The following is a 27,732-nucleotide window of genomic DNA, read 5'->3' as shown; positions in this document are numbered from 1 at the left end:
GATGTATATGTTTATAGTCCTGTAAAGTGGTACATTTATAACGGACACAGGCTGGACAAAGTAGCATATTTTACATATTTCATAAAACAGTGCACTTTATAGAAATTAAAACAAATAATATTTGGTTCGTATCTGCGGATATCACGTGAAGAGCTGTAGAAGTTCAGTAAATTAATTAATGGAATATTTCAGCAAACAATTTTTTTTATTTACTTTTTTGGTTTGTGATAGAAAAACACAAAACACAACTACAAAAAGGTTTAGCAAAAAAAAAAGAGACAATAATAACAATTATATATTTATGTATCGTGACGCACCGGAGTCGACTATCTTTATTGAAGACCGGGGAGTTACATGTGTGACGCAAACTTGATTTGAAATAGTTTTTGGCTGTTTAATCAGTGTTTGCCTTTGAAATATACATCTTTTAACTTAAACGTATTTCATTTGTGATATGTTAAATAATATTCTACTGAACGGAAATGAAAAGTGTGCACCCCCGTGTTTCTCTCTAAGTGGTGCGGTCCAAGCTTAGTGCTGTTGAGCTAGCCCTCATGTCAGCGGCGTCTCATCACAACACACTGAAAACTACATCAACTCCGAGATTCCTCCTTCCAACTGTGAAGCCGCCCTGCACCTTCACCCTCCACCATGTCGGCCTGCAAGAAGGGAGACTTGTCACCGAGCGAAAAGGAGCTTTTTGAGGTTATAACTGCAGGTAAGTCACTGCGGCTAATCCCCATTCAAAAGCTAGTTAGCTGCTTAGCGCATTAAGCTACATAATAATATGACATTTTTTTCGTCAATTTCTGCAACAGCTACGTTTATATGCACTTGTGCAGATGCAACATATCTGTGTATAATGTGTTGTGATTGATTTTGATTGTAGGAAATGTTCAAGAGGCTTCAAGACTGCTAGGCTGTAAAGATGTTCGTGTCAACTGTCTGGACGAGGTACTGGAACATTCTTCATTGAAAACATTATTGTGTTATTTCTCGCAAGAGTTAAAAAGAACCACATTGCAGCAACAGCAGAGAGTGTTTCCTGTAGCTGGAGTAAACGTGATGCTGATCATAACAGAGAAGAGTAAATTTGTTCAGTACGAATGTGTGCTTGCATCAGATTTAAGATGACATGAAAAACACTTTCCTTGTCTACACACATGTAATCGCCACATGTTTCTGACTTTAAAAGCCCTTCATTTTATTATGAAGTCAACACACCATGAAATATTTTGGCGAAACTGGCTCTTCATTCTCTGTGATCTGCCACTAACATTGATATTATTATTTCAGTCAAGACATTTCTCTGAAATAAACCAAACTGTGTGGCACAAATGAATGACCTGAACATTCACCAGGTAACTAACTTTGTGTAGAACAATAAGTGTAGCATGTGACGGTCATGAGTTGTGTATGAAGTGTCATGTGCAGGACGAGTGGGCTTGTGAAGAGGGGCGTATGAGGGTTCTCCATGTCGTCCCCTCTTTCTTTTCTCTTACCTTTGCCATTGACCTGTCAAGATCAGGTGTTTTGAGTCGGAGCTTCGAAAAGTTGTTACATCAGTGTAGAAGTCTAACTGACACGAGAGTGCAGCTGAGGTTGTGATTGTGTGAGTCTAATGATGGTCGTCTCAGCACAAATGTGGTGTTTCAGTTATTCTAAAGAACGACTTCAATCCTCTCAGCCGTGACCGAAAAGTCAATAAATAGTTTTATTTGTTTTGTTGTCAAATGTGTCTATAGCGGCTCACCCGTAATCTTTTCTTGTGTCTCTGCTGCCCCCCTCAGTACGGTATGACTCCTCTCATGCATGCTGCGTATAAAGGAAAAGCCGAGATGTGTGGTCTGCTGCTGCAGCACGGCGCAGATGTGAACTGTAACCAGCACGAACACGGCTACACGGCGTTGATGTTCGCCGGCCTGTCAGGTGAGATGCAAACATGGAGTGTCACGATCACAGAGTCTGACTGACGCACTCTCTCAGGGAAGACCGACATCACATGGATGATGTTGGACGCCGGCGCAGAGACGGACGTGGTCAACTCGGTCGGCAGGACGGCAGCTCAGATGGCAGCATTTGTTGGTATGAATGTTTTATCCTTTTCTTTTTACCTGTGAGAGTTTCCTTGACGACGTCTTCTTCTCTTCTCCAGGTCAACACGACTGCGTCACCGTCATCAACAACTTCTTCTCTCGAAGCCGTCTGGAGTACTACACCAAGGCTCAGGGTCTGGAGAAGGAACCCAAGCTGCCCTCGAAACTGGCCGGACCCTTGCACAAGATCATCATGAGCACCAACCTCAACCCCGTCAAGGTCTTCAAATTCATCCTTTTATTCTGTACTTGTGCCACGAAACATTCCTATGTTGTGTTAACAACACTGGCTATAGATGTTTCTCATTCTGAAATACCGTCTACCACATGGGTCAAACTCAAACTTCATGTGAGCCACAGGGCTCGAAGCGTCTCCATATCAAAACAATTGTAATTTAAAACACAATCCTGATCTCCTCGAAGACACAGAGATGTGAGGTTTGGTTAAAAGATGTCGATTAATCTTTCTGTTTTTTATCTTAGTCATCATTTTAGGTGCAACAACTACCACGATACATTTTAAACACCATAATGTTGCACATATGGCACTTAAATCTGTGATTACTATTACTTATTATATTACTCAAATTACTATGTTGCTAACTAACTATGCTAACTATGCAATTCTACCTCTGATTAAAATGATGGCACAAAACTAACACCAAAAATGAAAGACTAGTGAAGTATCACCTCAAGTTTTTATTTCTACTAATCTAAAATTATTTTTTCCAAGATTGATGTATTTGCGTTCATCAGAAAATAAAAAAAAGAATAGCAATAGCAGTTAGTTAGAGATGCTACATGCTAACTTTTAGCCCACAGTCAGTTAAAAGTCAAAAAGGCGACAGATGTTGGGACTGATGAACTGAGTGACAGAAGTTGACACGCGTGTCTTGTGCAGATGGTGATGCTGGTGCAGGAGAATCCGCTGCTGGCCGAGGTGGAGGCTCTGAACAAGTGTCGGCGTGTGATGGAGCTGATCAGTGAGAAGTGCATCAAGCAGCAGGACATGAACGAGGTGCTCGCCATGAAGATGCACTTCATCAGCTGCGTGCTGGGCAAGTGCGCGTCCTTCCTGAAGGACCGCGAGGACAAGCTGGACGGACTCATCAAGAGGTCTGTTCCCAACTCCTCGAGTCCTTAATGTGGTTTATTGAGATGAGCAGGTTTGTGACCAGCATGGATGTTTTCCAGCTTGCTCAAGGGCCGTGACAGCGACGGATTCCCGGTTTCTCAGGAGAAGTTTGTCCGCGAGTGCGTCCGCAAGTTCCCGTACTGCGACGCCACGCTGCTGCAGCAGCTGGTCCGTAGCATCGCCCCAGTGGAGATCGTAAGTGATGCCAGTCATGTGGTCGCTAAAGTCACGTGACCTCATCATGTACTGTCGCAGGGCAACGACCCCACGGCACTGTCGGTGCTGACCCAGGCCATCACTGGTCAGGTCGGGTTCATGGATGCAGAGTTCTGCACGTCGTGTGGGGAGAAGGGGGCGGAGAAGAGATGTTCCGTCTGTAAAATGGTGAGACACACGAACGCATGTGATGGTTCCCCCAAAATTCAAACTTTCTTCTACTCACCCTCATGTCGAATAATGGTTGAGATTATTTTCAGAGTAATCTGTAACTTTTTAGAGTTATAGGTAAAAATGTAAGTTTATTTTAATGTGGTGACTGGAGCTCCGTTGTCTTCATCTAAAATGGCTCTTTAAAACATCTAAATACCTCCATGGTCCATCTTGTATTGAAGCCTGAAGAATTGTTCCTGAAAACTTGAATAAATCTTTAATTTAAGATGGTTCTTGTAGTAGAATTTAAAAGATTAACAAGCGATGCACACAGGAAGTAAACTATACAGTCTACTGTGTACACTGGAAGTGCTAGTGATATTTTCCCAGAGTTCTTACTGTGACCCCATGAGACTTGAGCATGACCCTCTGCTCCTCCAGGTCATCTACTGTAACCAGACATGTCAGAAGCTTCACTGGTTCACGCACAAGAAAGTCTGTAAGAAGCTTCTGGAGCAGAGAGAGAAGCAGGAGGCTGAGGCTGCCCAGCAGGGGGCGCAACAACAGAGCTCAGGTCAGCCCTCAACTCACTCACTGTCCTTCTCGGGATTCTCCTGAACTAATTTTGATATCCAACGTTCGGTCCAGAGGAAAGCTCTTCGCTGCAGGAGGCTGCCGAGTCTCTTCAGGACCTGTCTGTGGAGAACAATGTGGACGTTGCTGCTGAAACTCCTGCTGCCATCGTGGCAGAGAACTGAACCAACTGAAGACGTCTGTCACACTCACAGGAGTTCCGGTCCAGAACAGAACCTGCGTTAACCCAGTCGTCTTTCTTCTCTCTGTCTGTGCAGCGGTGAAAGCTTTGTCAGGACGTTTCTCTGCCTTAAACTGATGAGTGAATGCGCCACTATCTGACCGTCTGGAGCAATAATTACCAAAAATCTATTTTAATCTGTTAGCTGTGTTTTTACTGTTGGAGTGTTGTTCAGTCACGTCTGAAACCCTCACTGAATAAATGTCTAATTTAAAAACCTGACGCACGTTTGGAAAAACCGTAACGGTCATCACCATATAATAATTTGTCCAGCAGGGGGCTCATGGTTAACACTTTGTACCTTGAGTAAGTAAGTACGTAATTTTGATTTGTATAGCGCTTTTCCAGACCAGGGTCACAAAGCGCTTAAACAATCAAAACAATATCCAATAAAGTATATACTTTAAAGATCAAGATAAAACTGATAACACAACAGGAGTTCCATAAAATCAAGGAAAAGCCTGAACAAATAAAAAGGTCTTGAGATGTTTCTTGAAGGAGTCAGTAGATCCATCAAACACAAAGAGAGGAAGATCGTTCCTAAATTTAGGAGCAACAGTCTGGAAGGATTTCTCTCCTCTGGTCCTGAACCGTGTGCGTGGAACCATCAGTAGATTCTGATCCACAGACCTCAGAGCCCGAGCTGGGGTGTAAGGCTGGATCAGATCAGTGATGTAAGGAGGAGCCTGACCATGAATATCTCTGAAAGTAAGAACCAGAATTTTAAAGTTGATCCTGAAAGAAACTGGCAGCCAGCGAAGAGTTTTAAGGATCGGAGAAATGTGAGTTCTTCTACTAGAGCGGGACTTAACGATAAATAAATTCAGAACTCTTACATAAACTATTAAAAAATTATAATACGGTATTTTTTATACTGTCAAACTATTACAACCCGTTTCTTGACTTGTTTTCACTAATTTTATTTAACATATTAACATTACTATAGTTTAATTAATGGTTCCATATCTAGTGTATTTTAAATATATATTTTTATCCTCATTTTACTATGTGTTTTGTGTTAAACGTGGGGGTCCCGCCCTTCTGCCAGAATATATGACAAAAAGTGTAAAGAAACCGCTTTTGTCTGTCCAGAAACTTAACAAACCACGTTACCTTGGCGACTTTCCGACTCCCGTCTTTGTTCCAGTTGTTGTGGAATCTTTGTGGCCCCACCTTCAGCGACGTGGGGTCGCTTCCTGCTCACACCCTCACCTGCGCCTTTTCCCACAGGCTTAGAGACCACTTTTCTCTGCTTCCTCCCTCCTTTCAGGCGTGTGTGCACCGACGACTGAAGGGCAAACACTCTTTTCATGGCGCTCGGAAGTGAAGAGACGAACAAACATCCGTTACAAAGAAGTTTCCTGGTTCTTAAATTCACCTGCCGAGACTTGAAAGCATCTAACTCCGCTTTTAATCCACTTGAAGACGAATTCATGTCCCACCCTGGTCGATGGATGAGGTTCCGCACCTCCAAGTCTGAGATGAAACTTTTTATTTATTTGTCTTTTTGATCAAACTTAACATATCTGTTGGTTAAGTTGTCATTATTTCAAATTAACACAATAATGGATGTTTTAACAAGATTACATTAGATTGATCTAATTTAACAATAAGAACCGGAAGCTACAAAACTACCCATTAGTTCCTTAATCTCATCACCGTCGATCAAGGTTCTTTGAAATGTTTAAATTGTGAGAATTGATCTAAGCAATTGACATATAATAGCCCACTTCCAAATAAAAGCCTTTTATTTTTCAACTCGCCCAACAATATGAATTAAACAATTAAAGTATACTTACTATAGTAAGTAATTTATATTTATAGAGCTCTATATTTATAAGCAGAATTGTGTTAAATTCGACTTTCTCTGTCGGGTCTCCTTTTTATATATTGTATATATGCACAAAATAAATATTAAATGTATTATTTAAATCATTTTTTAATAATAAAAGGATAATTATGTGATAATAGAAGGTTTAATTGGATGTATCTTTCAAAATAAAAGTCCGGTGGGCGTGTTGGACCGCCTGAACCGCACCTGATCAGCTGTCACGGCTGGAGGCGGTCCCGACTATAAACCCAGCAACAACACGAACCTCCACGCAGTTCCCACGACACCCCAGACCACCGTCACATCGTCCCGCACCGGATCTAGTTCGAACCATCATGGACCGGAACCTCTGCGACCACCGGACTCTGGTCCTGCTGTGTCTGCTGCTGCAGAACTCTCTGAGCTTCAAGAACGACGCGACGGAGCTTCTCTTCTCGCACGTCACCGCGATGGTACCGGAACCGCAGAGCAACGTGTCCCTGAACCGAGCCCGGACCGGTGGCCGAGCAGCAGGCGGGCAGACGCACGACAGAGGTGGTGAGTGTCCAAAGTTGCGCAACATTCAGTGAAGCACGTCACTGGTTCTGTTGTAGATAAATGTGTTAGTCAGATTTAAAACAGGAAAACACAAAACAAAAAGACAATCAATCAATGTAAAATCTAATTTAACGGTTATTTCAACGCTTGAAAACCTGTTTTTGTTCGAGTTAAACTTATTTTAATGAAATGGTATAATTTGTCTAATTTCTAAATGTATTATTTTTGAAGTGCAATATAAGCAATTAAGCTATGCATAATTAATATAATATAATTATAATTATATTATATTATAATATAATATATTGTTCAAGTTATGTTGCTTGTGTGTGAGCTCCTCTTAAGTATATACTCATCAGTGTGTGTCTGTTTGTACAAAACATTTAAATTGAAATATTTACATTAGAAAATATTCTTAAGCCTCTCCCACTGAAAACAAACAACCTCGAAGTGACTCGTTGTTTAAACAAAGCGGGGAGTGATTAAAGCTAGTCGAAGGATGAGTGAAGACCATTATTACGTTACAATAGATTCTTGTAACCTTTCAGAAGAACTTAGAGTAATTACCTCAAAATGATGAGCGAGGAAGACTTCAACATTTGAAACATGTGAGTCAGGAGAGCTGGATTTTAACATTAGTTGACCTTTAAATTGATAGTGTGTCTGACTGAGCCTTGTGTCTCGCATGAAAAGAAACTTCTGTCTTGTTGAGCTTCTTCACAGACAACACAATCTACTCCCTTATTTTATTCTACTGTGAAGAGCGCTTGTGTGTTTTCCAGAACCAGGAGTCTTCTTGGTAACATTTTGTTATTCTAACTGAAATATTTCTTCAACGATTAAACCTGGAACACTGAACCTTATTCTGCAGTTACCATGGAAGTGTGGTCTGGAATCATCAATCACCCTGATAGGGAGGAGTAACAGATATTGTGTCAAGACTAAGAGTCCAGATGAAAAGATCTACTTTTGTTCAGTATGTAGCTTAGACAACTGTGGCATCTCAATAAAATATATTAACTTTTCATATAGAAAAAAAGAACAATCAACACAGAAACTTGGTGCTGGTGTAAGTTAACTCCTTCTGCTGATGTCAAGCTGGTTATGATGGTAAATCTGTGATTATGATGTTGGTAATGATGATGATAATGAAAATTAAGATTATTATAATGAAGATAGTGATGCTAGTGGTGGTGATGATGATGATGATAAGGGTGGGAATGATTATGATGGTGGTGGTGAAGAAGATGATGCTATAGATGATGAAGATAATAGTGATGAAGATGATGCTATAGATGATGAAGATGCTATAGCTGATGAAGATAATGGTGATGAATATGATGCTATAGATGATGAAGATAATAGTGATGAAGATGATGCTATAGATGATGAAGATGCTATAGATGATGAAGATAATGGTGATAAATATGATGCTATAGATGATGAAGATGATGCTATAGATGATGAAGATGCTATAGATGATGAAGATAATAGTGATGATGATGATTAAGAAGAATATGATGATGAAGATAATGATTATTATTATAACAATAACTATAATTGAGATTATCAAAATGAAGATGGTGAAGTAATGGTGATGATGATGTTGGATGAAGAAATAATTGATTCAATTTTATATAAAGTATCAAAACTAAAAAAAGTTATGTCCCAACACTAGAGTCTTGAAATGAGACTAGGAAAGTCAGGTTTCAGTAAACCAACAAGTGACTCACACTGTGACATGGTTAAAACTTCCCTTTACTAGGCAGAAACTGCGAGCAGAACCAGACTAGGTGTTAACAGCCTCCAGATCAGCTGGGAAGGAGAGGGGGGAGACAGAGGGATGGAGAAAAGGAAGAGGGTCCAAGCAGTGATAGAAGAATATTAAGATGATATAGATGATGATGAAGATAGTATTTATGATGATAAAGGTAATATAGATGATAATAATGCTGGTGATTATCAACATAATATACATGAAGATGATGAAGATAATATAGATAATGATGATGCTTCTTATGATAAGGATGATGAAGATAATATAGATAATAATGATGCTGTTATGATGAAGATGATGAAGATAATATAGATAATAATTATGCTGTTATGATGAAGATGATAAAGATAATATAGATAATGATGCTGTTATGATGAAGATGATGAAGATAATATTGATGATGATAAAGGTAATATAGATGATAATAATGCAGGTGATTATCAACATAATATACATGGAGATGATGAAGATACTATAGATAATGATGATGCTGGTAATGATGAAGATGATGAAGATAATGTAGATTATAATGATGCTGGTAATGATGAAGATAATATAGATAATGATGATGCTGGTAATGATGAAGATGATGAAGATAATGTAGATTATAATGATGCTGGTAATGATGAAGATACTATAGATAATGATGATGCTGGTAATGATGAAGATGATGAAGATAATATAGATAATAATGATGCTGGTAATGATGAAGATGATGAAGATAATGTAGATAATGATGATGCTGGTAATGATGAAGATGATGAAGATAATGATGATGCTGCTGGTAATGACGAAGATGATGAAGATAATGTAGATAATAATGATGCTGGTAATGATGAAAATAATATAGATAATAATGATGCTGGTAATGATGAAGATAATATAGATAATGATGATGCTGGTGATGATGAAGATAATATGGAATGTAATGATGCTGGTGATGATGAAGATAATATGGAATATAATGATGCTGGTAATGATGAAGATGATGAAGATAATATGGAATATAATGATGCTGAAGATGATGAAGATAATATGGAATATAATGATGCTGGTGATTATGAAGATGATGAAGATAATATGGAATATAATGATGCTGATGATGATGAAGATAATATAGATAATAATGATGATGCTGATGATGATGAAGATAATATAGATAATAATTATGATGCTGGTGATGATGTAAATGAGGAGATGAAGAGAATATGGAATATAATGATGCTGGTGATGATGAAGATAATATGGAATATAACGATGCTGGTGATGATGAAGATGATGAAGATAATATGGAATATAATGATGCTGGTGATGATGAAGATAATATAGATAATAATGATGCTGGTGATAATGAAGATGATGAAGATAATATTTAACATAATGATGCTGATGATGATGAAGATGATGAAGATACTATTTAATATAATGATGCTGATGATGATGAAGATAATATAGATAATAATGATGCTGGTGATGATGAAGATAATATGGAATATAATGATGCTGGTTATTATGAAGATGATGAAGATAATATAGATGAAGATAATCTAAATAATAAATGATGCTAGTGATGTTGATAAAGGTGATGATGATGTAGATGATGAAGATGAAGCTAGTGTTGAGTACTATGTACATTTTAGGGCTTCCTCAGGTAAATGATCGTGTCAGAAAAACCTTTGTCATTTGTCAGACTGAACATACTTTGAAGTAAAATAAAAATAAAATGCTTTGGCCAACAGAATATTTTCAAACAAATGGTTTGATCTATATTTTACAGTCTATTTCAATTGTATCCGAAAGGTTGATGGTTTACAACCAGCCCTCTGCTTTTTATTTTTAAGATGTTCTTTTCTCTGGGGTTCTTTCTTCAGTTAGTAAAGGTATGTCATCTGGTTACACGATGTTAATGTCTGTTATTTAATTTTTTTCATGATGGTTTTTCCTTTAATCTCATTTTATTTTATCTCAGATTTCATTTTTATTCTATACTTCTGGTGTGTTTACGTGGGGCAGTAAAAGCGGTTTTATTCTGATGTAATTACATTTTATACTGCATTAAGCATCTGAACATTGAATTAAAAGTCACTGCAAGTCCATATACTCACTTTAAAGCTACTTTTCTTTACCATTTAATGTCCGACGCTTGTTTGAGGCAATTTAATCTCACCTCTTTTTAATTTTATGGAGGTTTTTCTTCATCTGTTTTGTCCGACAAATGATTTAACGGTTTTCCTGAAACCTGATCTTAAAATGTCAGTTCAAGCTGAAGAATCAACATCATTTTAGAGCACATTTCACTCTTGTCATTAACTCAAGTCACATTTTTCCTCTCACGTGTCACACTCTTCTTGTTTTAATTTATTAATGTGTTTATAGAGACTGTCCAGAAAGATGTGAGAAAGAGGACTCACCACACTGAAAGAAAATGGGGGGTGTTATTTCATTGAGAAACTTTTTTTGCATGTTTGGAACGTTTTTGCACTTAATAATTGAAGTTAATTCTACATGGACGAACATCAAGTACGCTTAACTTACTAGTAAGTTAATTTTAATAGCAAACCTCAGATAATTTACTAGTGATTACTAATATGTTCATTGAGTTATACTCTCTCCTGTTGAAGTTTTACTTAAGCCGACTGCTTCTTAGCTAAAACCAATTGCTTTTCAAGGGCATTTAAAAATAATTAATTTCGATCTCGGATCTATTGACTATATCTTAGTAACAGTACATCTCATTTAACATAATTTCTCTTTAGCTTAAATTACCTCCAAATGTTTATCGAAACAATGAATTAAAAAAATACGTTAAAATTTAAACTGTTTTAATTTAAAATATATATATATATATTTTTTTTTTACAAAAAAACTAATAATAAAAAAATATTTGTCACGTTCTTCGGGATCAAAAGTCTTGCTCCCAACAAGCTGATCATATTCTAACTAACGGTTTTCTGCCTTGACTTTTCTCGTCTTTTTGTAAAATATGGCAAAGACAACCCAATATTTTTCCCCAAAAAGTATAAATAGACTGAAAACATCTGTCTACATGATGACTTATCTTCAAAATAATGTGTTCCAAAGCTCACGCATCCTGTATGCCTTTCAAAATGCGCATGCGCGGTTTCAAGCGCGCAACTTATCAGCACTAATGGTACTGACTTGGTATTTCTGGGTTCTTTATAAGTTAAATTTATAGTTTTACTTGAATAAATTCCAGTTCCCACGGACCATTACAATTAGAAACTAATAATTGTCACAGTTTACCTGGGAATTTTTTTTCCAGTGTATGTTTTCCAACAATAGTCTTGGTGGTCTGTTGATCAGTTCAATATTACATTTTAGGAATTCATAATCTTTGAAAGTTTTACTGGAGTTTTAGCAAAAGCAGGATGTGTGTGTGTTCTTGAGATAAAACTCAAAATCAACTCTTAATGTCTCATAGTTAATGTCTGTTAAAAAAATCTTGTGTTCCAGAGAGGACTCAGATCGGCTGCAGGGAGCTCCGCTCCACCAAGTACATCTCGGACGGTCACTGCACGAGCGTCAGCCCCGTCAAGGAGCTCGTGTGCGCGGGCGAGTGTCTCCCGGCGCAGATGCTGCACAACTGGATCGGCGGCGCGCACGGCAAGAAGTTCTGGAGTCGACGCAGCGGCGGCGGCGGCGGGAGCGAGTGGCGCTGCGTCAACGACAAGACCCGGACGCAGCGGATCCAGCTGCAGTGCCAGGACGGCAGCACGCGCACCTACAAGATCACGGTGGTCACCTCCTGCAAGTGCAAGCGCTACTCCCGCCAGCAGAACGAGTCCGCGCACGAGGAGGCGTCGCTGTCGCCGCCGCTGCTCCTGCGCAAGAGCGCCCCCAAGAGGAGGCCGGCGAAGAAGCAGCCGAGCGCCAACTGGCACGACACTGACTGAAACCCTGAACCCCTGTAGGACTGGACCCCCCCTCCCAGGTCCACGGAGGATTTGGATAATGTGAACAAACCAGGGCTTGACTGGGGCGAAGGTTCTGACCCAGCATTCGGAACCACCAACACCAGGAAAACCACAGCTCCAGTGTACATGTGTAAATACCACGAGTGTATATTTTTACCAGATAAACGAGGTGTGATGTAATATATTTTACAGAAACATTATGCCCCAGATTGTAATGACGTCATGAATAAATATCACTTTTTTATCGCAACGTCTGATGCTTTTTGTAACGAATTGTCTGGATATGTAAGAGTTTTAAAGATGTAAAAAGTTACCTGTAGAATGAAGGCTGGAGGTGAAACTATTGTTGTGAAGAAAAGGACCAGATAGCAAAAATAACTAAAATGATGAAGATCATGAAAAAAGCGTGTCAATAAAACGGAACTTTATTGATAAAAAAGGATATGAAGATAAAAAGTGAAAATGTCAACGTAAACGTTTAACAGAGTATATTTACATTAAAAGATAAATAATGAAATCCTTCTTTCATTCATAAAAAACTAGAAAAATGTTATTTCACATAAAGTGAACACGTCGACATGAAAGCAGACGTAAGAATAAAAATGTAAACAAATTTTAAAATGTACTTTTTAATCGTCAATAAAAATATAAACAGATCTTATAACTTAAGCGTGCTGCTGTGTCATTTGAAAAGTTACAAAGAGTACTACAGCCGAACCGGAAATTACTGCTCATTTCGCGTTTACAGTAAAGTATCGCAATTGTTTATTAATTCGTTTTAATAGAAGAACAAAATGCTCCGATAAACGTTAGTTAATTGTGGATGAAATGTAAGTAATGTCGTGTAAAATAAACAGTTGTTTCAATTTTCTTTACTCTTATTCTGAAATAAATCACCGGAAGTTTAACAGCTTAATACGGAAGATTGATTTACAATCACAGCCACTCCGCGGTCCACGAGTTTAGCGTGGCTGATACAAAATGACTGGTTCCGACCCAAGACCTTCCCCGGTACGCTCACACAGATAGCCGGCCTTGATATGCAAAACGATGCCGATAAACAAGTCAGGCCTGCAAAGCCTGGGACTTTCCTGGCGAGCCATGCCGAGGAAAGTGTTCAGACGCCCGCACAGCCGAGCCTGGACTTTCCGGTGTCGGTGGTACTTCCTGCCGGCGGCACAGGAGAGAGAACCGGGCTGCAGACGCCGAAGCAGTTCTGCTACTTCCTGGGAAGACCTTTGATCAGCTACACCATCCAAGCTTTCGAGAAGTAAGACGAACAGCTGCAGGTGAAGTCGCGACTGATGCAGGACTGACAGCTCACCTGTGCAGCTCTTCTACCGGCCAGAGTGCGTCAGTGCACACTATACTTTTCAATCAACCTTTAATCTTAAATGTTAAACTTGGTTTTTTATAATTTGTTATTTGTTAATAAACACATCCTTATTAATACTGGACTAGTATTTGGATACATTTAGAAAGTAAATCCAAATAACAATCATCACAATCTATAACAAAAGTAATAGATTAAAAAAACAAGTGTGTGATTGTGTAAAACCCGCTCAGAGGCGACGGCCCTCCCATTGGGCAAAGTAAGCAGATGCTAAGTTTAAAAATAAAAAATATTTTGCATTATTTCAGCCATTTTCCAAAACAAACTACATGAAGCATAGTCTGGTTCCCTCTGTTCAACTGGTGTGATTAAGGAAACATAGGAACCATTAGATATATATAAGAGGGAAATATTTTCTTCTTAAATCAACTTTATCAGTTCATAACAGACACGATTAATCACGTTTGAGATGAGACATGAGTGTATTGAAATGATCTTCATCTTATTCAACCAAACTACATAACATATTTTCTTGAAATGCGCTGGTGTTACATTGTGTAGAGTTGGGGAAAACAGTTTCAGCTGCGTACCAGACGGTGATAGCTATGTGTGGTAGCAGCACCTGTCAGAGTTCAGATGATGATTTAGAGAGTTAGCTTCTTGTTGAAGCCGTTTCAAGGCGATAGATTCACACGCTGATGGAGTTTATCAAGGGAAGTGGAGTCGAAGATTAGTTCCAGCCCCGGGTTTTCGTGTGTGTTGTTTGTTTCTGGTTTGTCTAAAGTCTCACTTTATGAAACACAAGTGTGCGAGCATCTGGTGTGTGTGCTGGCAGGCTGCCCTGGGTCCAGAACATTGTGGTTGTTGTTGCCAAAGAAAACATGGAGCCGATGACAGACATCATCCAGCGTTTCCAGCACAGGAAGGCTCGGGCGGTGCCAGGCGGCTCCACCCGCCACAGGTCCATCTACGAGGGCCTCCGGGCTCTGGACCGGGGTCCGGCGGAGAGGCCGGAGGTGGTCATCGTGCACGACGCCGTCCGGCCGTTTGTGGAGGAGGACTTTGTGTACAAGATCGCCGCTGCGGCCAAGAAGCATGGGGTCAGTTCGCAGAACTCTCAGTTTTCAACATGGTCTAAAACTGTCATACCAATAAGACAAGACATCATGTGGAAGTTTGTTATATGGGTTGAAGATCAGCTCATGAAGGCCAACCATAACATTACGACCACCTGACTTTCATTCATATTCTGATTGTCTCCCAGGCGGCCGGGGTGATCCGGCCTCTCGTCTCCACGGTGATCGCCGCCACACCTGAAGGCTTCCTGGATCACTCGCTGGAGCGGGCCAAGTACAGAGCCAGTGAGATGCCTCAGGGGTTCCTGTATGATGTCATCCTTCAAGCCTATCAGCGGGTGCGTTATCGTGAAACGCGTTTAATCGATCTAAAGCACAAACGGTGTTGACAACCTCACTAGAACTATTATATTCTGAGGGGAGTGAGTTCTTACTACACATTACTCGGAGTGAGTTGAGAATTTTACAAACCTTTTTTTGCCGGAATCTAAGTTTGTGATTAATGGTTAGCATATTAAAGTGACAGTTCACCCAAAAATTCAAACTGAACTCATTTTCTACTCACCCTCGTGTTGGCTCAGGGTTGGAATTATTTTCAGAGTAACCTGTTATAAGCAAAGATTTTGTTCATTTTAATGTAGTGACTGTTGCTCAGTTGTCTTCGTTGAGCATGAGTTGAGCACATTATCTGATATTCCGCAACCATGTGAGATAAATGGAACTGTATAAAAGTGTTATTATGTTTTGGGTTTACTCCGGGCACTCCGGTTTCCTCCCACAGTCCAAAAACGTACAGAGGTTGCTTGGGAACTTTGGGAACTTATCTGTAGGTACGAGTGTGTGTGTGAATGGTTGTGTCTTTGTGTTACCCTGTGACAGACTGGCGTCCTGTTCAGGGTGTCCCCTGTCTCTCACCTGAAGACACTGGGATTGGCTGAAGTCCCCTGCAACTCCCATAAGAGAATAAGCAGCAGAACATTTATTGTATTGCTTGTTATGCTGTCTTCACCGGGGCCTTACAAACACATTAGTCCCAGTGAGTGAAACAAGCTATTAAATCCTTATTTACTTTGAATGAATTTGAATTTTCATTGACTTGCAATGCAGCCTATGTATGTCTTGGTCAATATGTTTTTAGTGCTGAGTGCAGATGACACCAGTTGTATATGGAGAAGTTCTTTAGCATGATCTCGTGATGACCCTTGTAGACCCGTAGGATGATGCAGTTTTTTTTAATCTGACCCAACCTTTATGTTGAAGTCATTTTACCACCTCTGTTCTCACACACATAAGAACGCCGTCGGTTGTATCCTCAGATTACTTAGTTTTTTCATATTTCAGATAATCTCATGTTTTATTGCCGTGGAGGACGGTGGAGTTGAGGCTGATTGATTGACCCCCCCCCTCCATATAGCCCCACCCCAACCCTTCTTTGGGGTTTGTAAAGAATCGAAAGTGTAAGGTGTCTGTCAGGTTAGCACTGTAGGTCATGTTGATGAAAAATCTCTGCGAGCTTCACGTTCGGAGCTTTGACATGCATTAAGAGGGAAAGAAGTTAGAGCTGGAAGGACAAAAGCAGGGGGGACACTCTATCCAGGACCGAGTGAGGGGCCTTTGTGCCACCAGAAAGTGCTGCAGGTTCAATTACCTCAAGACTACAGTATTTCTCATGTCGTTTCTCCTCTCGGTTCCACGCTCCCTGAGATAAAAGACTCCTCTTCTAAAGTCTGAGAACCCGGGTGAGATCTCATGACTCATATTCCAGAACCTTCTTCAGCCTCCAGGATTATTGAGGCAATGTTGACCAGTCAAACTGTCAACATCTGTGTTTAATAAAAGTGGAATAGTTTAATGAATTGTGGACTCTCACCCTGACGGGTTCTAATGGAAGTTTAAAAGTTATAAGATGCATCCTGAGGCTGAATCCATAAACTCCCCCTGATATTTCGTTTAAACATTACATAAAAAATGTATTTTCTCTTTTTATCTATATTTGATAATAACAACCAACTACTATCTTCATTTTTTAAAAATACACTAAAAAGCTTCAGCGATGAGTTCACTAAGAGGGAGTGAGACTGAGACGGTGTTTTAAAACCAGCAGTGGCGTCTCTACATGCCAGGCAGGTGATGGCGCTGTGGAACGCTAAACGGGCTCAAAATAATGTCTTGTTATAGAGAAATATCCATGAATAATATTTCATTAAGAATAATAATTTGTATCCCTTGTGTTATCTCAGGGTCAGGGTGACCATCTCCACCACTGCATATGTAGTTCTGGAAGCCATCTTTGTCGTTCACCTTGACCCTTAGACAACACAACACTAACACATTTTCTTTTGCGGACTTCGGGTCAACCTGACCCTGAGATAACACAATGGTTAAATGAAGACAAATTATGTTAATAAGGCAATATCATTATAAACATTTATCATAAACGGCTCCTGTTCAAACACAGAGCTGCTAAACTTGTAGTCTACATGTCCATAAGGTATAACTGTCAATAAACAGCTGAGGGGGGGGGGCACTTATCTCCGAAACCATAGCCAATCAAAATATCTGTGTTACAACTGTCAAGACGTAAATGGAAAATCTAACTTTCTTCCGTAAAACATACCAAGAAAATCAACGATGTTGATTATTTGGTGAAGGCTTTCCCACGTCAGGAAAAATAAGAGATGGAATGTTTGTGACAGCCTGTGGATTTTAACTTTGGTCTCAGACGGACAGTATTGATGTTATTTATTGATGTTTACTTCGATGAAAGATCGTCTTGAAACCAACATCAATGGTCAGTGTTATATTTGGGAATAATTAAAAAGTTTTATAGATAATAAAACTTGATTGTGTTTTTGAATTTATTTGCATTTCCTCACCATCATCATGATAAAAAAAGTGATAAAAATGTTTTTTTTATTTCTTTAGTCTTTTTGATAGACAACTTTTATTAATTAAAAAACAACTTACATTTTTCCCGAAGGTCAAAATTAAATGTTTGCTGCACATATCTCTGTACCTTTTTTAAAATTTTTTTTTTACATTAAATATGAAGTAGACACAAGAAGAGTGATTACATAATAGAAACAGTCTTTGTCAGACGTTGGTATCAATGGGAATGCTGATGTGTAGCACAGGTGCATGCCCTTGGATCAATAGTGAAATAAGATGCTATTTTAACTTCTTACAATTATAAATCTGACTCCAGAGCAGTCCGTGCTTCACCAGCCATGAACCTCACTATTCCTCACTGTAAGGTTCCCTCTGAAAACATGCTGGTCAGTTGGTTCTGATAATGACCCACAACGTGTCTTCTTTGCTGTCTTCAGTGTACAGAGTTTGACTTGGAGTTTGGCACCGAGTGTCTCCATCTGGCTCTGCAGCACTGCGGCACCAGCGCCAGGCTAATCGAGGGCCCGCCAACGCTGTGGAAGGTGAGCGAGCCAGGGGCTTCGTCTGGGTTTTGGTGACATCCTGCCGAGTGCGGGTGTTGGCCCGCCGCTCTTTTATAGTTTGGGCAGCGGGCGGCATCACAAATTGAGTGCTGGCGGGAGAAAGTGCAGCGTCTAGAAGGACTGAAATAGCTTCCAAACTTCAGTCCTGAAGACACCTCGGGAGATAAATCACTCAGTGAGACACAGAACCGGCTCAGAGGTTCGTTTAAAGTGGCCACAAGTTGTTGTGTTTCATTTAATGAGATGAATTTCTCGGGAGCATAAGTGGTTAGCTGGCAGACAGAGTTGTTGGTTCACTTCCCAGTTCTACTAGTGATTTGTAATGTTTTCCCTGAAAAGTTTTCATTGTTTCTCCTGGCACGGCAGCGCGAATGTCTTCTTCCATTTCAAAATGTCATTTTTAATCGGGACTCTTGAGCAAATGGAATTACACTGAACTTATTCAGAACCCCCCAAGACGCTTTTCACTGCGAGCGCTGCAGACCCTCGTCCGCGGCGTCTGCGTGAAGATGATGTCGCAGCGTTTTAATCTAGTTTTCCCCTCAAGTTTAACAACCTTCCCCTGCAGAGCTGTCGGCAGTTAAAGATAATGGATCATTTGACCCTGATGGAACCTGGTTCTGGTATAGACCAGGGGTCTCCATCGCAACTGAGGGAGCAGATGTAAATTCTTGTGGAGACTGGGCCTCAGGCTGGGGAGTCTTTCGTCATTTTATTCTGCACATTTCCTGATACAAATTTGTATTTTTGTGTGTTTTTATTAGAAAACTGTTCCTTCTTAAATGTATAAATAATAACATCTGTAGCAATTATCTTTTTTTCTATACTTGACATTGTACATACTCAAAGTCCCTTGTTTGCCCCAGCACTCATAAAAATGTAAGATATCAAATGGTGGGCCACAGAACATCATCTCACAGAGGGCCCCCGGTCATTTGTTTGAAACTCCTGGACTAGAATGAGCCCGGCTGCCACCTTCTCATGAAGCCATAGTCAGAGTTTGGAGCCAAACCAAAGTTTTGAACCCTCCAAAATAAAGGTTTTGAATCTGATTCAAGGGAAATCTTTGTTTGAGAAAATAATTCCCACAGAAAAATGAAACAAAGTGAGTAATTTAAACTGAGTTAGAGTTTGACACAGAACACGTCAAACATCTTCCTCATTTGCAGGTCACCTACAAGCGAGACTTGGCTGCTGCAGAGTCCATAGTTAAAGGTGAGTTCCCTTAACTATTCTAACTAATAAGTTCTTAGCTTAGATTCTAGTTGTAGCTGTACCTGTGTGGACGACAAACTTCACTGCGGAAGATCAAGGCATGACAACAGTCGTGGACTGGACCAGATCACGGCGTGACAAGTCGTGACAAGACTGGAACCACGTTGATGTGCTCCAAGGATGACATCAGGTGTTTGGCTCTGTCGGGTCAATGGAATCATTGTGTGTTTTTTAAAACGGGATAAGATTGTCACGTGTGTCGTGAGAAAACAAATGTTAAAAAAAAAAAAACAGGTTCACCAGGAGATACGCCTCTACTCTCTTGCACATCATTCTTAAATATTGCACAGATCACTCACCAGCTCCTCTGAGTCTGAGGTCATGATTCTCTGTGTAGCCTCCATACTGTAAGAGCTGATCACATGATGGAGTTTGTGACGAACTGCCTTGAGGGTGGGATGAACAGGACTGCAGGTCCGAGGCCAGAACACAATCTCCGTGCTAAAATGAATCCAGAAGTAGCGTTTGTCTGTTGGCTGGAAGTCATTAACGAGACCTTCAACAAGGTTTTGGCACATGTTAAATTAAGTTAAGTTTAATCTCAGACAAATCACCAACAGAGTCAGAGTTGCTATGAAGCTTCATCTGCAACCGATAGAGACTATGGAGTTTGTGCGTGACGGCTAGAAAAACATGCGCCGTGTCTCTTCTCCCGTGATCAAAAACAGTTTTCTATAACTTGATTTGAGGTGAGGGAAGTTCACCTTCGAGCCGCTATGACATAACTTTCGGTCGTATTTATTGTTTTTGACGAAGATGACAAAGATCAATAATGTGGCAAAATAATGTGACTTCGACTATCTCACCATCTATCTCTGACCAAGTTAAAGTCGTGTTCTTCTTCTTCTATGTGTGAACAATGATTGAAAACTCTTCTGTCTCAGACAGTTTGTCCAAGTCGGCCTGCATAATCACGGATGGTTCCTCTCATGCTGTGACTCTGGCTGGAGACCTGCAGAAGTCTCTTGGAGCTCTGGACATGGTACGTCATTATTTTGCATTTTCAAATGACCAAAATTTTCCTTCACACAGCTTTGTGTTAACCAAGTAAAAAATAGCCGCACCCCCAGGTGTATATTGTTAAAATTAACATTTGTCTCGCCACTATTGATATTCCTGAGGATCTAATGGTTTTATTCTGATACCAACATTTTTTCAGATTTAAGAAATGAACCTAAAACACAGCCAAGTCTGAAGTAGTTTTCTTCTTCCTACATCATTAATCCTCTCAACTTTCCTATGTCTCAAGTGTGTGTTCAAATTCCTTTCACTGCAAATTCCCTGCACTTTCCTCATATCAACATATTATGAGACTTCTTTCCTCCCGACGTTGTGTTTATGTACAGTCATCTATTTTTCTTTTTTTTTTGAGTGAAGGTCATTGTGTTCATGTTAGGCTTATTGTTCTGTAGAACGTGGGAGATAAAGCTCGTCATCGTCGTCATTATCATCATCATCTACCCGGGTGGTCCTCAACATTGGTCTCACCAACATGTCTCCTGACATTCACGATGTGTGTTCGGTGTCACCCGCGACCTCCTCGTTCTAGACTGCAGCAGCTCACACGACCCTCTCTGAGTTCTGCCTCCTCACGGTTTCTGTAAAACTGCTGCCTTTGTGACTTTGTTATTTTTGTCAGCGTCAAACACCAGCTGGAAACATCAGTGTGATGCTGATGTGCGAGGACATGTTGGATTTAAAATTAAATCTGTCAGCAAAGACCCCACCATGATGAGAGATTTAGTCCTCCGTATGAAAGTCTATCAGTGACATCAGAGAATTGAATTGTTGAATTTAAGTTTCTCACATTCAATCTGGGGTTTCTGATGTTAAAGGATTTCAGCAGAACAAGAATCTGTAAATGAACCATGTAAAAAATGTAACCACAAAGAGCTTGTATCAAACCAGCGACCATGTGAATCATACTGATGTACGCTACTTCACAAGACTATTTGTAGAGGTACATAACACATGAATACAAATCTGCAGACATTTATAAGTTGGAAGAAAGTCTGGGCATCTTCTCTCCAGCAGACCTCTTGAGAAGACGATTGCCAATATGTAGCCAAAAGAAAACAAGAGTTCCTCAAAAAAAAAGTACATTATTGTTGTGTTTCTAAACACTTGAGTTCAGACGTAGAGGAGAAAAAAGGTGAACAATCTTCAGCTGTGAGAACAAATGGCTGGTAGGAACAAAGTGAAGACGGCTCAGTCTATTCATGATGAAGTGTCGATCTGTCTTTAAAGTGGATCCAAGTTTTCATCAGTGGTGCCACACGGCGGAAGCAGCTGTCCGGGGCGCCAGACTGCAGCCAGTCCCGTCAGGTGTCTCCCCGGCTTGTTTTCACAACCACAGTCTTGAGAGGATTGTGGCGGAAGAAGAAGAAAGGAGGGCATGAAACTGAGAGGGAGAAGCAGGAGAGTATCTTTTGTCTCGGAGACGCTCGCTGACTAGAGACAGGAAGGTTTGCATGTGTGGACATGCTGGCTGAAGATGTTATTACAAGCTTTCTGGGAGTTTGTTCTCTGAACTCACCTGAGTCTTCCAGAAGTCTGGTCCTGGACCGGTGAGCCAGACTCGCCGTGATGCTTGTGTGGGTTCCCCCGGACACGCCGGTCACTTCCACGGTCCAAACGCATGCAGAGGTTGATTGATGACGCCAGGTGTGTTGTAGCCTGAGATGACCTGGAGATCTGTCCAGGGTGTCCCCTTCCTCTCACTCTGTGAAGCTGGGACAAAGTTCGGTCCTTGCAAAATGTTAAGGGATTCTCTAACTAACCGAGAGAAGGTTTTCTTTTGGAAAAATGACTAGATCATTACAAATTTTTTTTGTACTTCTTATATGAAACCTATTAAAAACAAGCATATTATAACATTTAAATGTGAAATAATAATATTTATTTAATTGTAATTTAAATATGTGACTTTATTTTTTTGATTTCATTCATTCTATTTATAATGTATCAAAAACACAACAAAAACTCATATTTAGATTTCCATAAAAATGGCACATACAAACTGAGAGAAGATAATTTGACCCCTATGATAAAGTATTCATACTCAAAACACACTTAATGTCGTACTGAATTATAAATAAACTTATAAATGGTCCATAAAAAGTACAAAGTACACTTGATTCCAGATTAAACCAAACCAAATTTTTCAAATGATTGCTGGCGGTTCTAATCACTGAGGTCAAAACATTAAGGAAACCGACGTGTGTTGCAGAAGCTCGACATTATCCTGGACCTGGACGGGACCTCGCACAGGTGTCTCTTACAGGAGTGGAACTTCGTCCAGGTTTCTGTAAGTCGTCTCCTCATCTGCAGCAGCTACAAGTCTAGCGTTGTAAATTTATCTTCCTGGACGTCATCCCAGAGTTCAGTTGATCCTCCCTTCGAGATTTATCTCGAATTCTGATTCCTCTGGTCTGCAGATCAATCGCGCCGACCCGTCTGTGGTCCAGCCCATCTGTGCAGCTCTGGAGGCGTCTGATCGAGCTCTCCTCCACCCGCTCATCGTCGTCTGGGTGAGTCCGTCACACAAGCGCTGCTGAAAGAGTTTCAAATCATCGGGGCGTCTAATAAGACCAGAGATCTACGACTAAGGCAGGAGGAGCTCGTAACTCTGTGGACCACAAGCCAAAATAAAGCTTTGTGACGAGTCCAGCAGAACCTGGAAAGTTCTCTCAGAAGATCCTTCTAGAACATTCCAGTGGTCGAGTATAACTGTCACATCGTGTAAACCTGAGTGATCTGTTGTTGGAGGCTTTAATGATCCGTCCATTGATGAGTCAGCAGATTTGCGTTGGGCAAGTGCAAACCTTTGGTTTCAACAGAAGGTAGCAGGTGGAATTCTGGAATAATCCGGCACACCTGCCACACAAGGACACGGGTCTTAAATCGTCCCTGATATTCCCACTCTGCAAGTGAACCTTCTCAAAGTCGTGGTGCCTGACAGTGTTAGTTTGGTTCAGCTGCTGGTTCTCCTCCTCCCGGTATGTCAAAGTTCCCTCTGAAGTCCAGCAGGTTTTGAGGATCTCTAAGCTATCGAGAAAAAACAGAAAGCTGCTCACTTTGAACTGCCAGCGTTGATCAGTGACGGCTTAGGAGTTCAGACAAACACTCTAACGTTTGCGAAACCTGCTTCTCTCACATACTGCTGGACCTAAATCACATGAGTCACTGGTTCTGCCTATGAACCGTTAGCATTCTGTCTGCAGCTGAAGCTGCTCTGTGATGGACTGCCATATCTTCTGCTCCTGACAGTTGTGTTTGAGCACGGATGACAAGCCGTCCGTCCAAGCGCCGGAGCCAGAGGCATTCATGGACCTGGCCTCGTCCGCCAAGCTCCGCAACATCTTCTTGTACGGCGTCCAGCTGTGTCTGAGAAGGGTGAGTTATTTTGTTTCCTACTTGGTCCAGTTGAAATGTTGGTCCAACACAGTGATTTCTGGTCTGGATGACCTTCGATTCTTAAAGTTATGATCGTTGATGACTCGTTAATCGTAATTTAGCTGATTTATTCTTGTCACAATATGAATTCTAACATTTCTCCAATAAGGCTGTGTTTCAACCTGACATCTGCATAACACAACTGATGGACAAACTCCATTAAAACGTCAAGAAATTCCACAAAGTAACACAGACAAGACACACCTGGGAAGTGAAAACCATGTCAAAAAGCTTAAAGTCTGCAAAGCAGTCATCCGAGAAAAAGGTGGATACTTTGAAGAAACTAAAAAACAGGACGTTTTCAGTTGTTTTTTTATGAGCATATGATTCCACATGTATTTATTTATAGTTTTGATGCCATCAGTGATAATCTACAATCTAAATAATCATGCAAATAAAGAAAACGCATTGAATAAAATGGTGTGTCTAAACCTATGGCCTGCACTGTATATACAGTATATATAACAGTATATGGATATGCTAATATGAGATAAGTATAAAACAATGAAATACAACGCATATTATTCCAAATTAAATAAAATGTATTCCAAACTGTAAGAAAAAAACACAAAGCTATTAATTATGATATAAAAAAGGTAAATATGGGAAGTATATTTGACCTTCTTATTTTAAATATAAATCAATAAGGGACAATAAATAAATTGGTCAATATTGTTAAAAAGGAATCACAAGTATATTATGTTACATTCACCTATAAAAATAAAATAGATTCAAAGTCAAATAAGTGTAATAGATTTTTTAATCAAAACAAAGTTAAATTGTATAGATTTAAATCTCATCACAGCAGAAGCCTGGAACCAAACCTTTTTCCTCATCAAGATTCATGCCTATGTGGACTGAAGGCTTCTTGAGTGGACGGAGAGTGAAGTGAGATTTTTTTATTTACAATTTAATTCTAAAAGTGATGCATTGGGACATTTTAGTGTAAGGAAGAGTAATTCTCTCCACATGGAGTCGTCGCCCCGCCAACACGCTCACAGTGGGTCGTGCTTGTAGACACAGCGAGAAGTTTGACTGATGGTCCGGCTCTGTTGATTTACAGCTCTCACTTGAGCAGGCTTGGAGCGCAGCTAGAAGAAGTCAATCGTAGAGGATGAAACCAGACTGCCAGAGAAACGTCAGAGAGTAAAAGAAACCTTCACGTGGTTTCCAGCTCAGATCTTATCGTGCGGCGGGAGAAGTTGTCATACAAATCAGATATCTTTGTGTTGCGTTGACTAATTCCCAGCACATGTGGGCGCTCCGTGCCAGCGACGGAGCCGGGATGAGGGTCACTCCCTGAAGATGGGAGTTGTTTTGCAGGACCTTCTGGTCTGGATCATATTTGCAGCCGAAGAAAAGGTCTTCCTGTTTTGTACTTTGATTCTGGGGCCAAGACAAACCAAACCTGGAGTTTTAATCAGACAGTATTCCAGAGCTGTGAGCGTCAACCTGCTGGTGTTGTTTCTTGTTGTGTAATTCTTCCACGGTCTGGTGACGACGCCTCTGACACAATGGAGCTGCAACTGTTTTGTAAACCTAGCGAAGGGTTCAAATCTGAATTGCTTTTTGTTTGCTTCCTACCATTTGATTAGTGCTCATCTGAAGTCTTCTGTTTTGGATCTGTCCTGGGAGGAGCAGAAGTTAAGCTCTGAGTCTCTGCTGGATGACGCAGCTTCTCTCGAAAAGAGTCCAGACAGAGTCAAAAGTATTGTATCTGTGATCTTGTTCTTGCGTCATTACAGAGCTGCATGCATGTTTTTTACTTGATTTAAGACGATTGGGTGAGTCTTGATGTTGAGTCCAATGAACATGTTTGTGTTCTATCTTGAAGTGTGTGCGTCACAGTTGTGTTTCTGCTGCTTTATTATACTCTTATTAGTGTCTAATGTGAACTCGGAACAAAAGCTGCGTCTGAGAGTGTTTATCGGGGATGACGAGCAGAGTTTGGCTGGATGAGCTACACAAATGTGAAGCAGAAATCCTAAGAACTAAATTCACTTCCAAGGACCTAATTTGCGATGTAGAGAAGCTGGTCCTGAGTAGGTCAGAGTTTGGTTTGTTCTTCTACTTGTTCCTGACCCAAAGGCTGGAAAACAAATGTGTTTGAGGTATCCCTTGTGTTGCATTTTCTTTTAGCTAAACAACCTCAGCCGCTGCATATGCATTTATAAAAGCCAGGAAGGTTGTTCACCTTGAACCAGAGGGACACAAGGGATACCATAAACACATTTGTTTTCAGTCCTTTGGGTCACCTTGACCCTGAGATAACACAAGGGTTAAAAGTCTTAGATTTATAAAAGTAGAGATGATGGTGATATGTGGCTGGCTAACATAATCTGTAAGAAGACTAAAAATCACAGATATTTTTTGGAATGACGATGGAATTGACTCGTCACCTGGAGTTTGTCGCCTCTTTGTTTAGTCAAGATTGAAACGGAGAAGCAACGAAGCTGCAAAGGAAACATGATCAAAGCCATTCTCTCTGAGTACTTTTCCGTTGCTGTTGTTCCTTCCCAGAGATGCCCACAAGCTAACCGTGGATCACAACAATGAGTGAAGGTCTCAGCTCCACTGAAGACTGTGCCTGAGAAGTCTCAGACACCGGATCCTCACGAGCTGACTGGATGTTGTGAAAGCGGTGACGGTATGTGCCATCGGAGTCGGCCGCGGCGATAGGAAGTGTCATCGGATCCCTCCTCGTACAGCGTCCCGGCCACTTGTCATCCTCTGAAAAGAAAGTTGTCACGGTGATATATGGGTGTTGTAATCCCTGAAGTGAGAGCCCTGATGTTTACCCAACCCCATATTTCCTGCTACTCAAAGAGCCGGCCCAGGAATCCTAAACCCGAGAGGAGATTAGCCGCTCGGTGAGAAAAGAAGAGGACACTATAGCTCCATTCTCTCCTGCCTGTTTAGATCAAGGTCTGAAAGGCAGACAGGTGAAACCGGACACGAAGCCGTGGCTGTGACACCCGCAGAGTTTGTACTCACTCCAGGGTCAATGGAGATTAGGAGTCGCTGCAGAATTTGTCGGGATAAATGAGTGTGGTTGGATGTGGTTTGATTTTATTTTATACTTCTGCCAAACTAGAGCTTTTGACATCGTCCTGATGAAGGTGTGGAATCTATCGACCTTTAAGAGGTGCTTTTACCTGCATGTCACTAAACACGCTTGTTTTTCCTTTGAAACTATTTTCTGGTCATGTTTGTGGTTGCCAGACCACTGTACTTAAGATTTTGGAACATCAAATATGATCATCTATCTCCAGACAGTTCTGTCTCTATGAGTGACCTACTGTGCTGGAGAGGCTTCACCCCACCGCACCAGAACACTTCTACTCCTGAAGCTTTTGTCTCCTCACACTCCATCACAACAGAGAAGTGAAACCCAGCTCGACTCGCATCCTGGTGGAGTTCTGCCAAGTCGTCCGCGCCAGCATGCTTTCACTATAACCCATCAAGTGTCGAGAAGGAGCGAAGAGCGTGAAGATCCCAGAACAACATCTGCGGACAGTAATTTCTCGCCTGCGAAAAATTGATCCCCAAAGTTGTTGTCGTTGTTTTCATTTAAAACCACGTTGAGTTTGAGAACAGAAAGATGACACTCGAGCAGATGTTTATCATAAAAACAAAAGTTATCGCAC

General features: G+C 40.7%; 3 protein-coding genes across 5 annotated transcripts in view; all 3 read left to right on the top strand.

Annotated features, from left to right (window-relative positions):
- The first annotated feature begins 532 nt into the window (after positions 1 to 532).
- Positions 533 to 4,636, top strand: ankmy2a (ankyrin repeat and MYND domain containing 2a). Of its 2 annotated transcripts, XM_087812588.1 has the most exons (11): positions 533 to 718; positions 890 to 954; positions 1,791 to 1,929; positions 1,987 to 2,085; positions 2,156 to 2,316; positions 2,998 to 3,212; positions 3,291 to 3,426; positions 3,487 to 3,615; positions 4,042 to 4,174; positions 4,249 to 4,371; positions 4,452 to 4,636. In XM_087812588.1, the coding sequence occupies exons 1-10, from the start codon at positions 652 to 654 to the stop codon at positions 4,356 to 4,358; spliced, it is 1,254 nt and encodes a 417-aa protein (XP_087668714.1). In that variant the 5' UTR covers positions 533 to 651; the 3' UTR covers positions 4,359 to 4,371; positions 4,452 to 4,636. The 2 variants fall into 2 exon arrangements, with proteins under 2 accessions (XP_087668714.1, XP_087668713.1); XM_087812587.1 differs by having other exon boundaries at positions 4,249 to 4,636.
- A 1,896-nt stretch (positions 4,637 to 6,532) lies between these two features.
- sostdc1a (sclerostin domain containing 1a) lies at positions 6,533 to 12,703 on the top strand. The gene is made up of 2 exons (XM_087812859.1): positions 6,533 to 6,782; positions 12,034 to 12,703. The coding sequence occupies exons 1-2, from the start codon at positions 6,581 to 6,583 to the stop codon at positions 12,471 to 12,473; spliced, it is 642 nt and encodes a 213-aa protein (XP_087668985.1). The 5' UTR covers positions 6,533 to 6,580; the 3' UTR covers positions 12,474 to 12,703.
- A 480-nt stretch (positions 12,704 to 13,183) lies between these two features.
- Positions 13,184 to 27,732, top strand: part of crppa (CDP-L-ribitol pyrophosphorylase A) — a 32,001-nt gene continuing 17,452 nt past the window's right edge. For both annotated transcript variants that reach the window (XM_087813231.1, XM_087813230.1), the window contains exons 1-9: positions 13,184 to 13,764; positions 14,663 to 14,927; positions 15,092 to 15,241; positions 18,230 to 18,334; positions 19,525 to 19,570; positions 20,515 to 20,612; positions 22,860 to 22,937; positions 23,068 to 23,160; positions 23,900 to 24,025. In XM_087813231.1, coding sequence (XP_087669357.1) covers positions 13,535 to 13,764; positions 14,663 to 14,927; positions 15,092 to 15,241; positions 18,230 to 18,334; positions 19,525 to 19,570; positions 20,515 to 20,612; positions 22,860 to 22,937; positions 23,068 to 23,160; positions 23,900 to 24,025 — 1,191 coding nt within the window. In that variant the 5' untranslated portion in view covers positions 13,184 to 13,534. The remainder of the gene's footprint in view (positions 13,765 to 14,662; positions 14,928 to 15,091; positions 15,242 to 18,229; positions 18,335 to 19,524; positions 19,571 to 20,514; positions 20,613 to 22,859; positions 22,938 to 23,067; positions 23,161 to 23,899; positions 24,026 to 27,732) is intronic.

Source organism: Callionymus lyra, chromosome 17 (assembly GCF_982586985.1).
Source record: "Callionymus lyra chromosome 17, fCalLyr1.hap1.1, whole genome shotgun sequence".
Classification (NCBI taxonomy): Eukaryota; Metazoa; Chordata; class Actinopteri; order Syngnathiformes; family Callionymidae; genus Callionymus; species Callionymus lyra.
The sequence above is the reverse complement of the archived record's forward strand: the minus strand, read 5'-3'. Positions and strand labels throughout refer to the sequence as shown.